General features: G+C 44.0%; 1 protein-coding gene across 1 annotated transcript in view; it reads right to left on the bottom strand.

The window, feature by feature from the left end:
- The window catches only part of LOC144598038 (palmdelphin-like), a 40,471-nt gene extending 28,224 nt beyond the window's left edge, over positions 1-12,247 (bottom strand). Inside the window, exons 1-2 of the mRNA XM_078407911.1 lie at positions 12,133-12,247; positions 154-234 (exon numbers count right to left, since the gene is read on the bottom strand). Coding sequence (XP_078264037.1) covers positions 154-234; positions 12,133-12,177 — 126 coding nt within the window. The 5' untranslated portion in view covers positions 12,178-12,247. The remainder of the gene's footprint in view (positions 1-153; positions 235-12,132) is intronic.
- Positions 12,248-12,582: the final 335 nt, after the last annotated feature.

Here is a 12,582-nt window from a genome sequence, read left to right as displayed (position 1 = left end):
TCGTGTACCGTTTTGGCTGTAGTTCAGGAACAAACAAACAAACAAACAAACGAGCGTTTTTGTATTTAGATGTTTATGTTTCACTGTAAGGTTTGCTCAGATAGTCATCCTTTCTTTCATTGACACAAGTAGAGCATTTGTTAACGGCTGCACCTTTAAGTGCTTGAGCTTCAGCTTCTCCTCGTCCACTTCAAACCGTTGTCTTGTGATCTTCTCTTGTATTTTCCTTTTTTCCTGCCAAATCAGAATTGAAACGTGAGGTTTTCGTCCAGGTGTTTCATCTATTTTCCGAGTGAAATATGTTAAAGATCGACATCATTCCTCACTGTATAACATAGCATAACGCAAAGTACCATAAATCGCATTCTCATCACTTTTCACCGTACATTTAGACAATAGACAATATACAATAGGTGCAGGAGTAGGCCATTCAGCCCTTCGAGCCAGCACCGCCATTCAATGCGATCATGGCTGATCACTCTCAATCAGTACCCCGTTCCTGCCTTCTCCCCATACCCCCTCACTCCGCTATCCTTAAGAGCTCTATCCAGCTCTCTCTTGAAAGCATCCAATGAACTGGCCTCCACTGCCTTCTGAGGCAGAGAATTCCACACCTTCACCACTCTCTGACTGAAAAAGTTCTTCCTCATCTCCGTTCTAAATGGCCTACCCCTTATTCTTAAACTGTGGCCCCTTGTTCTGGACTCCCCCAACATTGGGAACATGTTTCCTGCCTCTAATGTGTCCAATCCCCTAATTATCTTATATGTTTCAATAAGATCCCCCCTCATCCTTCTAAATTCCAGTGTATACAAGCCCAATCGCTCCAGCCTTTCAACATACGACAGTCCCGCCATTCTGGGAATTAACCTAGTGAACCTACGCTGCACGCCCTCCATAGCAAGAATATCCTTCCTCAAATTTGGAGACCAAAACTGCACACAGTACTCCAGGTGCGGTCTCACCAGGGCCCGGTACAACTGTAGAAGGACCTCTTTGCTCCTATACTCAACTCCTCTTGTTATGAAGGCCAACATTCCATTTCTTTAGTATCACATTAGAAATCCAACATTTTATACTTTTACTTAGGAGATACAGCGCAGAAACAGGCCCTTTGGCCCACCGGATCAGCGTCAGCCAGCGCCACCCAATACACTAGCACTATCCAACACACGATGGACAATTTATAATTTCCAAAAGCCAATTAACCTACAAACCTGTACATCTTTGGAGTGTGGGAGGTAACCGGAGAACCTGAAGAAAACCCACGCGGTCACAGGGAGAATGTACAAACTCCATACAGATAACACCCATAGTCAGGATCGAACCTGGGCCTCTGGCGCTGTATGGCAGCAACTCTACTGCTGCGCCACCGTGCCACCCCAGCACACATTTAATAGCATGTAGATTAAACTTACTGGGTTAGTACAAAGTTTCGCAATTTTTCTTGCTGCCTTATCTATCGTTAGCTATATTCAAAGTTGGCATTAACCCTGTTTTGATTTGACCCCACAACTGATATTTTTTTCATCTGGGTTACTTTGTTTATCAATACAAATATCTTGACTGCTTTTGTAGATATCATCATGGGTGTTGTTTGATCTATTTGATTCAGGAGGTGGGGGCCATTCTAGGTTTGGGTCATTTTGAAGCAGACTAAAAGATATGAAGACGATGACACCAAGTCCAGAGACCTGGCAGATCATATGCATGGCAGCCTTCCATCACAGCACTGCTCTTCCATAACGTTGTACTGTCTTGGGTATATATATATACATATATACACACACACACACACACACACACACACACACACACACACACACACACACACACACACACACACACACACATATAGAAACATAGAAACATAGAAAGTAGGTGCAGGAGTAGGCCATTCGGCCCTTCGAGCCTGCACCGCCATTCAATATGATCATGGCTGATCATCCAACTCAGTATCCTGTACCTGCCTTCTCTCCATACCCCCTGATCCCAAGACAATATATATCCAAGACAATACAGTGTTGTGATGGAAGAACAGTGACCCGCTGAGTTACTCCACCATTTTGTGTCTATCTTCGGTTTAAACTCGCATCAGCAGTTCCTTCCTGCATAGGAAGGAACTGCAGATGCTGGTTTAAACCGAAGATGGACACAAATTGCTGGAGTAACTCAGTGGGATAGGCAGCATCTCTGGAGAGAAGGAATGGGTGATGTTTCGGGTCGAGATAAAGAAGGGTCTTGTCCCAAAACTCCTCCTCTCCAGAGATGCTGCCTGTCCCGCTGAGTTACTCCAGCATTTTGTGTGTGTGTATATATATCTATATATATATATATATATATATATATATATATATCTATATATATATATATATATATATACACACACATACAACTCCCTTTGTTGAAAAGGGAGACTTGAGGGATCTTGTAAGAATGAAGATAGGAAGCACTGACCCATGTAAAATTGATGGATTATTAGATCAAATGGTCTTTATCTGTTCCCAAAATATCTGTTCCTGATCTCTACAAAGCCAGAATTGGAATAGCTATCTGGCATTTAGAGATTGGCTCTGAACTCCCGAGTCACATCTCTAGTAAATGCAGCATTAACCTACAGTAAACTGATATTGTCTCCAAACGGACCAAACTTTCATCCTCAGCGTGTTATGTGGAACTGAAGCTGTACGATGAACCTGTGAAAGAGGCTGTGAGCTGAGGGGGAAGTGCTGAGGAAGTAATTCAAATAAACGAAAATGGGATGTAGCCCATTGGATTGGAATGTAGCCAGCAGCGGTGTTCTTTGAAATCCCAGGATGAAGGTGTCAACAAAATGCACAATCAACATATGAGTAGCAAAGATAATCCCAGCCGGTCCAGCTCCATCCCCAGGGCTCTTTGTAAGTGGAAACCACGAGAATTGTCGCAAGAGTAAAACACATTCACCAACGTTTGGGAATACCAATAAACGCAGACTTCACCACAACACCTTTGTTGAACATCAAACAGGTGGCATTTCTATATTGATCATTTTGGAAGTAGGTTTTAGGTCAGGGGGGAAAGATGTAATATGAACCCGAGGGACAACCTTTTACACAAAGGGTGGTAGGTATATGGAACGGGCTACCAGAGGAGATAGTTGAGGCAGCTACTATCAAAATGTTTAAAAAACATTAGGACAGGTACATGGATTGGACAGGTTTAGAGTGATATGGGCCAAATGCAGGCAGGTGGGACTATTATAGATGGGGCACGTTGATTGGTGTGGACAAGTTGGGCTGAAGGGCCTATTTCCGTGATGTATGACTCTATGACTATTTCATGGACTTACAATAAACAGACGGAGATGGTAAGTCAGTGCTTGGAGGAGCTTGTGTCAAACAAACTGTTAAAGGTGTGATGTCTATATAGAAACATAGAAAAATAGGTGCAGGAGTAGGCCATTTGCCCCTTCAAGCCAGCACCGCCATTCAATATGATCACAGCTGATCATCCAAAATCAGTACCCCGTTCCTGCTTTCTCCCCATATCCCTTGATTCCTCTAGTCCCACGAGCTAAATCTAACCCTCTCTTGAAAACATCCAGTGAATTGGCCTCCTCTGCCTTCTGTGGCAGAGAATTCCACAGACTCACAACTCTTTGGGTGAAGAAGTTTTTCCTCATCTCAGTCTTAAATGGCCTACCCCTTGTTCTTAAACTGTGACCCCTGGTTCTGGACTCCCCCAACATTGGGAACATTTTTTCTGCATCTGGCCTGACCAATCCCTTAAGAATTTTATGTTTCGATAAGATCCCCTCTCATCCTTCTAAATTCCAGTGAATACAAGCCCAGTCGACCCATTCTTCCATCACATGTCAGTCCCGCCATCCCGGGAATTAACCTGGTGAACCTACGCAGCACTCCCTCAATAGCAATAATGTCCTTCCTCAAATTAGGAGACCAAAATTGCACACAATACTCCAGGTGCATTTGCAGAACAACTGCAGTAGGACCTCCTTGCTCCTAAACTCAAATCCTCTTACAATGAAGGCTAACATGCCATTAGCTTTCTTCACTGCCTGCTGTACCTGCATGCTTACAAGCACATCCGGATATTACGTATAAAGCAAGCAAGGTTCAGGGAAATCTATGCAGGAAGCTACAGTATGGGTGAGACTGATTCCTGACACATTTGGCAACATATTCTTCCTAGTGTTCACAACGGTAAGTTATACTCAAAATCGTTTAGAGTGAAAGAGTGAACCATATTTAATGGTAAAGGGCAGGTTGCAAGGGGCTGTGCAGGTGATGACAAGTTCCTTCAAGCAATTACTGGAGTTAGTTGTATTCAGAGTCAGAGTTGGAGAGAAATGCAAATAAGTAGAAGTAATAGTTACATTTAAGGATTAAAGTATCGTCCGAGTATCGAAATCACACTTGTCTACAATATTTTTCAGTATTTTACGACAACGAGATAGCCCACGCGCTCACGGACAGAACGTGCAAACTCCGTACCCGTAGTCAGGATCGAACCTGGGTCTCTGGCGCTGTAACCGTGCTGCCCTATGAGTGTATTTACTATTCTTTCACCATCCAATAACCAGTATAACCCGGCTGTGTTCTTTCCCGATTGAGATTCAGGCTGGAGCTTTCTTTAAATCATTATCCTATAAAGCACATGGTTATTGGTTTGAATAAACCTGATTTCACTTTAGTTTCTTCCTCGCGTATTTCATTCCTCAATGAACACAGTTCCATGGTACCAGCAGCCCCTTGAGCAGTCTGCCAATATGAGTCAAATGAGTGACTTTCATGTTATTCTGATTTGGCATCCATCACATCTACTCTTTGTGCATGGTATTCCATTTAATGCTCTGAGAGACCAGCTAATTCCAGCTAATTCCAGATTCCCGGACAGCCTTGATCCATTACAGTTTGTCTTTAATCACAACAGGTCCAAGGCCCTACACTCATCACTGGAGCATCTGGATAACACCTACATCAGACTCCTGTATATTGACTACAACTCTGCCTTTAACACTATAACCCCAACCAAACTCACTTCCAAAATCCCAGACCGAGGATTACACTCTGAATAGTATTACACTCTGAACTGGATCCTTGATTTACAGAGCCATAGAACGCAATCAGTGAGGATAAGTGGCAAAACATCCTCCACAGTAATTCCCAACACCAGTGTCCTACAAGGATGCGTTCTCAGCCCCTTACTGCACTTCCTACACATGCACGGCTGTTTGGCCGCATTCTGCTCTAACGCCATTTACAAGTTTACAGAGAGCAGGGGTGAAATGAGTGTCATAATGTCGTAATTGATAGGAGCAGAATTAGGCCATTCAGCCCATCAAGTCTGCACCGCCATTCAAACACACTCACTCGAGTGTGTGGCCAGGGTGGTGTGGGTCACTGATGATGCTGGCTGCCTTTTAGAGGCAGCGTCAACTGTAAATCCCTTTGATGTTGGGGAGGTCAGAACCCGCGATGGACTGGGCAGTGATCAATAACTTGCTCTAACGTACTTAGCATAATGACAGGTGGAAGATTTATTTTCAGCGTAATTTACAGTTACCATAATTTTCATATGCACATTATTGCCTAATTGCCTGCCTAATGTTATTTGTAAACCAGATTCAAGATGAAAAGAGGATAAGACCATTTACTCACCATGTGTTAGGCTATTAATTGGGTGGACGCACACTGTACCCACCCTCAAATGGTGGTCAAAGATCCTCTCTAGAGTACATGCTCGATGCTGGCTGATTTCTTCTGACTCTACGAAGCACAGGTGAGGCATCTTAACTCACAAATGGCAGGGAAAAGAACCAATGGGGAGAAGTAACAGTTTGTCCAATTGCCATGGGCAATTTCAGTTTAGCTCATTGTCACATGTACCGAGGTACTGTGAAAAGCTTTTATTGGTGCCAACCAGTCAGTGGAAAGACAACACATGATTATAATAGAGCCATTTACAGTATATAGAAACATGATAAGGGGATAGCGTTTAGTGCAAGGTAAAGCCAATGAAGTCTGATCAAAGATAGTCCGAGGATCACCAATGAGGTAGATAATAGTCGGGACTGCTCTCCAGTTGTGGTAGGATGATTCAGTTGCCTGATAACAGCTGGAAAGAAACTGTCCCTGAATCTGGAGGTGCGCGTTTTTACACTTCTATACCATTTACCTGATGGGAGAGGGGAGAAGAGGGAGTGGCCAGGGTGTGACACATCCTTGATTATGCTGCTGGCCTTGCCGAGGTAACAGTGAGCCATTCAAGGGCACTTTGGGATTGATGGCTGTAGAAAAGCATTTGCGTAGAATTATTCCTGTCTAAATTATCTGTTAGAGTTGGACGGTTAGGTGGAAACCATTTTCCCTTTAGCAGGTGGGTTGGTAACATTATACTACTTTATAAATAAAATATCAAACACTAGTGTTGTGAAATATCACATATGTTACCACTGTGTGGGATGGATCATCGCAGCTGAAAGATTTTTACAATGGGCCAGATTCTGTTTGATCTAGCCCATTCCCCATATTCACGGCCCATGTCCTTCCTCGTTCATCAGACCGAGCCAACATTCAGACATGAACTGATATGTGGGAAACAACATTTCCTTGATTGGGCGGCAGGCACGGTGACGCAGCGGTAGAGTTGCTGCCTTACAGCGCCAGAGACCCGTGTTCGATCCTGACTGTGGGTGCTGCCTGTACAGAATTTATACGTTCTCCCCGAGACCGCGTGGGTTTTCGCCGGGTGCTCCAGTTTCCCCATACATTCCAAAAACATACAGGTTGGAATGGTAATTTGGCTTCGGTAAAGATTGTAAATTGTTCCTCGTGCGTGGGATAGTGCTCGTGTACGGAGATCGCCAGTCTGCGCGGATTCAGTCCACCGCACGACAGAAGGGAGAGGAGTTGTACAGGGAAAAAAGATCTCCTGTGGCGTTCTGTGCTGCACCTTGGTGGAACCAGTCTGTTGCTGAAGGTGCTCCTCAGGTTGACCAGTGTGTCATGGAGGGGGTGAGCTGTATTGCCCAGGATGCTCCGCAGTTTGAGGAGCATCCTCCCCTCCAAGACCACCTCCCATGAATCCAACTCCATCGTCAGGATGGAGCCAGCCTTCCTGATGACAGTGTGCTGATTCCAGTCAACAATGTGATGGAATAATCTCCACTTGGTCTCGATGAATGGTGCTCTGACATTGTGCTAGATGCTTGACACTATCTGGCACAAAGCAGCCCACATTGGTGCACCATCTAAAGCCCTCAGCAGTCATTGTTTTCACAGCACACGTAGATCATACAATAGTACAGCACAAGAACTTTGTGGCCCTTCAGTCCATAATGTTTGTGCCAAACATGATGCCTGGCTGAACTCCCTTCTGTCTCCAAATGATCCATATTCCTCCATTCCCTGCATCTCCTTGCAGTTTTCCAAAAAACTCTCAATCACCACTATCGTACCTGCCTCTATCTCCACCCCTGGCAATGCATTCCAGGCCTCCAACACCCTCATGTAAAAAGGTTCCCCGGCATATCTCCATTAAACTTTCCCCCTCTCACCATGTGGCGATGCCCTCTACTGTTGAAAAAGGTTCTGACTGTCTACCCTATCTATGCCTCTCATCATTTTATATAGTTCTATCAAGTCTTCCCTCAACCTCCGACATTCCAGAGAAAACAATTCAGGTCTATCCAACTTCTCCCAACCCCTCTTGAAACCCCTGAATCTAGGCAGCATTTTGGTAAACCTCCTCTGCACCCTCTCCAAAGCTTCCACATCTTTCCTGCAATGGGGCGACCAGAACTGTAGGCAATATTCCAAATGCGGCCCAACCAAAGTGGCGCGGCGGTAGAGTTGCCGCCTTACAACGCTTGCAGCACCAGAGACCCGGGTTTGATCCCGACTACGGGCGCCGTCTGTACGGAGTTTGTAAGTTCTCCCCGTGACCTGCGTGGGTTTTCTCCGAGATCTTCAGTTTCCTCCCACACTCCAAAGACGTACAGGTTTGTAGGTTAATTGGCTATATACATGGGTTTGTATACTTGATGTAAGTGTAAATTGTCCCTAGTGTGTGTAGGCTTGTGTTAATGTGATCGCTGGTTGGTGTGGACTCAGTGGGCCGAAGGGCCTGTTTCCGTGCTGTATCTCTCAGCTAAACTAAAACTAAACCAAAGTCTATAGAACTGCATCGTTGCGGTCATCTGCCTAGACTCTTCCAACAGCGCCATTCATACGTAACCTCTACCACCAAGAAGGTCAGCAGGTACCAGAACATAGGAGCATCACCACTTACAGGGTTCCCTCCAAGTTATGCACCATCGTGACCATTATCCCTTTGTCATTAGGTCTAATTTCTGAAAGCCCACCCCATCAACATTGCGGGCGTAACTTCAACTGCGTTTTATTTTCTCGATGCAGTGCAGCAAATCCCTTGGCCTTTTCCAGAGCAATAAATGATGGACAGTATATGGACTCTGGCCTTGCTAGCGATGTCAAGATTTAAAAAAAAGGAACACATAAGCAAATAGAAAATAATTATCCTGGTTTTATAGAAAGTGGCACAGTGGCAGAATTGCTGCCTTACGTAGTTTGCACGTCCTCCCTGTGACCACGTGGGTTTCCTCCGGTTTCCTCCAAAAACGTGCAGGTTTGTCGGTTAATTGGCTTCTGTAAAATTGCCTCTCGAGTATAGCGAAACTGGGATAACTTAGAACTAGTGTAGGGGTAATCGTTGGTCGGCACGGACTCGAGGAGCCGAACGGCCTGTTTCCATGCTGTATCTCTAAACTAAACTAAACCTTTGGGCACTTGAGGAGATTTTAAGTTGTACCTGTTGATTCTTGAATACGAATCATTCACAAATCTTGAATGACTGCAGTCCCAACACATTTCCAACAAAAACTATTTACTACCTTTTACCATTATGCGTAGTTGTCCTAACGTTTTTATTTTCTGGTTTCTTTTTTGTAGTTGACAAATTGTTACCTGTCCATTGACTCCACATGTTTCAAACTCAGTCCTGAATCTACTAACGTTTTCTTTCTCAAAAGCCCGTCCAAAATCCAAATAAATCCCAGCTACTTCATTATGATTGTCTGGTTTAGTTTAGTTCAGTTTAGTTTAGAGATACCGCGCAGAAACAGGCCCTTCGGCCCACCGAGTCCGCACTGACCAGCGATCCCTGCACATTAACACTACCCTACACACACTAGGGACATTTTTTTACATTCATGCCAAACCAATTAACCTACAAACCTGTACGTATTTGCAGTGTGGCAGGAAACCGAAGATCTCCGAGAAAACCCACACATGTCACTGGGAGAACGTAAAACTCCAAACAGACAGCACCCGTAGTCAGGATCAGTAGCTTTACCGCTACGCCACTGTGTATAAGCTGCATCAGTTATTTTTGCCCTTTCAAAGATTTCAATGAGCTTGATTGAATGCGATCTTCTCTTTTGAATATTGCGTGAGCAACCCTTTGATATGCCTTTGGATAATGTATTTTATTTGATTACATCCTTTGGTAAAACTTCAATCAGCTGATGTAATGCCAGTTGGTATACAATTATCGGGACTTGTTCCATCTCCATTTTTGAAGTGAAAGAACAACATTAGCTATCTCCAATCTTTTAATATGGGATCTCTTTTCTATTCATTGTTACAAAAATTTGGGACACAATCTGTTGGAGACAGAGAATTTGTACTCTCTGTGTTGTGTAGTAAATGATTTATTGTTCAACCAGCAAAATCTGCTACAAAGTTGTCCTTGCGAGTTTAGGTTTGTAAAAAATAATAATATGACATGAAAACAGGTTTTAAATAGCATCAAAATCTACATTATAGAAACATAGAACATAGGTGCAGGAGTAGGCCATTCGGCCCTTCGAACTGATCATCCAAAATCAGTACCCCGTTCCTGCTTTCTTCCCCAGATCAGATCTAGATCATCTAGATCAGTAATCTAGATGAAACTTCCTATAATTTTTGAGGGGAATATTGTTATAAAACATAGCATAAATAATTTATTTCCGCATTTACTAAGGATGTTCTGTCACTCAGCACCTCTGTACAAATTCTGTAGTGTATTTTTTCCTGGCTTAGAGACTGGATATCGTTATGACGTGCCAATTGCTAATTTAGGTTTTTATCTTATGATCAAATCGCAGGCTGCCATTAATACATTATTCAGTAGGAACTCAGGAATCATATCATATCATATCATATATATACAGCCGGAAACAGGCCTTTTCGGCCCTCCAAGTCCGTGCCGCCCAGCGATCCCCATACATTAACACTATCCTACACCCACTAGGGACAATTTTTACATTTACCCAGCCAATTAACCTACATACCTGTACGTCTTTGGAGTGTGGGAGGAAACCGAAGATCTCGGAGAAAACCCACGCAGGTCACGGGGAGAACGTACAAACTCCTTACAGTGCAGCACCCGTAGTCAGGATCGAACCTGAGTCTCCGGCGCTGCATTCGCTGTAAAGCAGCAACTCTACCGCTGCGCTACCGTGCTTACAGCAAATCTTTTAACCACTATTAACACATCGCAAATATGCTCTCAAATATTATAACTTTTTAGATCATTAAAATCAAATCCAAACTCACAGGTATATTTTCATTAGCCGACCAGTCAGCTGTGTATAACATTTGTCTTTCTAATATTGTACCGCGTATTGAAATGTCACAATAAGTATATTCTATACCTGGGTTATTGCAACAGTGTCATTATAGAAACATAGAAACATAGAAAATAGGTGCAGGAGTAGGCCATTCGGCCCTTCGAGCCTGCACTGCCATTCAATATGATCATGGCTGATCATCCAGCTCAGTAACCTGTACCTGCCTTCTCTCCATACCCCCTGATCCCTTTAGCCACAAGGGCCACATCTAACTCCCTCTTAAATATAGCCAATGAACTGGCCTCAACTACCTTCTGTGGCAGAGAATTCCACAGACTCACCACTCTCTGTGTGAAGAAATGTTTTCTCATCTCGGTCCTAAAAGACTTCCCCCTTATCCTTAAGCTGTGACCCCTGGTTCTGGACTTCCCCAACATTGGGAACAATCTTCCCGCATCTAGCCTCTCCAACCCCTTAAGAATTTTATATGTTTCAATAAGATCCCCCCTCAGTCTTCTAAATTCCAGCGAGTATAAGCCTAGTCAATCCAGTCTTTCTTCATATGAAAGTCCTGCCATCCCAGGGATCAATCTGGTGAACCTTCTCTGTACTCCCTCTAAGGCTAGAATTATGCTATGGAAAGAGATGTTATAATTAGGGTGAGGTGGCATCAAGCTCCATTCTCACCGTGAAAGTATCACCTTGCCCTCAATCACCACTGCTGTAATAATCTTCTGTGCAGAGTCTGACTTCATACCAAAAACAGATACTTTAAAAATCAAGTGCAGGGGCATGACATGCAGATTTCCATTCCTCACTTTCAACTTCAATGGTTATTAAATCCGACAGCGAAAATATAAAATTCAGCTACCATTCGGGGACAAAGCAAATTTGAGGAATATTTTGACATGAAGATGGAGAGTCTTTAACTAACTGACTCCTGCCAGCAAGGAAATACTTAAGATAGACACTAAATGCTGGAGTGACTCTGCAGGTCAGACAGCATCTCTGGAGAAAAGGAATAGGTGATGTTTTGGGTCAAGGCCCTTCTTCAGAAGGTTCTTCTGAAGCAGGGCCTCAACCCAAAACATCACCCATTCCTTTTTCTCCAGAGATGCGGTCTGACCCGCCGAGTTACTCCAGCTTTATGTGTCTATATCATATCATATCATATATATACAGCCGGAAACAGGCCTTTTCGGCCCACCAAGTCCGTGCCGCCCAGCGATCCCCGCACATTAACACTATCCTACACCCACTAGGGACAATTTTTACCTTTACCCAGCCAATTAACCTACATACCTGTACTATCTTCGGTTTAAACCAGCATCTGCAGTTCCTTCCTACACAGCAAGGAAATACTTCACTGAAGTTGAAGGTCCTTGAAGCCTTTGACCTGACAGTGTCCTTCACACACGCACACACACCCACACACACACACACTGACAAACAATATGCAGCTTGGGTTTCACGGAAGGCAAATTTAGAGGACTTACGGTGATGGCTTGCAGTCTTTCTTTCAGCAGATGCGTCTCTTCCATCCTGAGAATCAAAACAGAAAGAGCAAAAGTAGAACGCTGGAGAACATGAGAGCAGGGGAGGCAGATGCGAATGCTGGCGTCTGGTGCAGCCGGGCGGGAGAGTATTTCTGGCTTGTCAGGACGTCTCCCAGCAGATGATGGTGCAGGCCTGACTCAGACTGGCACATGTGATGAAGGGTGCTGGCTGGGCTGTCTCGTGTGAGTGACAGGCCATATGTTCCCCTTGGCCCAGAAATCCTTTTGTTCGATTGTTTCAGGAGGTGAGACAGCTTCTCAACATCCAGCATTAAAGTGTCAAGACTGCATCTTGAAACTAAGACTGCATGTGTTGTTAATATAACCAGATACACAGACATCTTGCAGAGGAGTTTTATGCAGTTAACGTGTCCAACTCATATTATTGAT

The sequence above is a fragment of the Rhinoraja longicauda genome, chromosome 11 (genome assembly GCF_053455715.1).
Source record: "Rhinoraja longicauda isolate Sanriku21f chromosome 11, sRhiLon1.1, whole genome shotgun sequence".
Lineage (NCBI taxonomy): Eukaryota > Metazoa > Chordata > Chondrichthyes > Rajiformes > Arhynchobatidae > Rhinoraja > Rhinoraja longicauda.
This window is presented reverse-complemented; position numbering and strand designations above follow the sequence as displayed.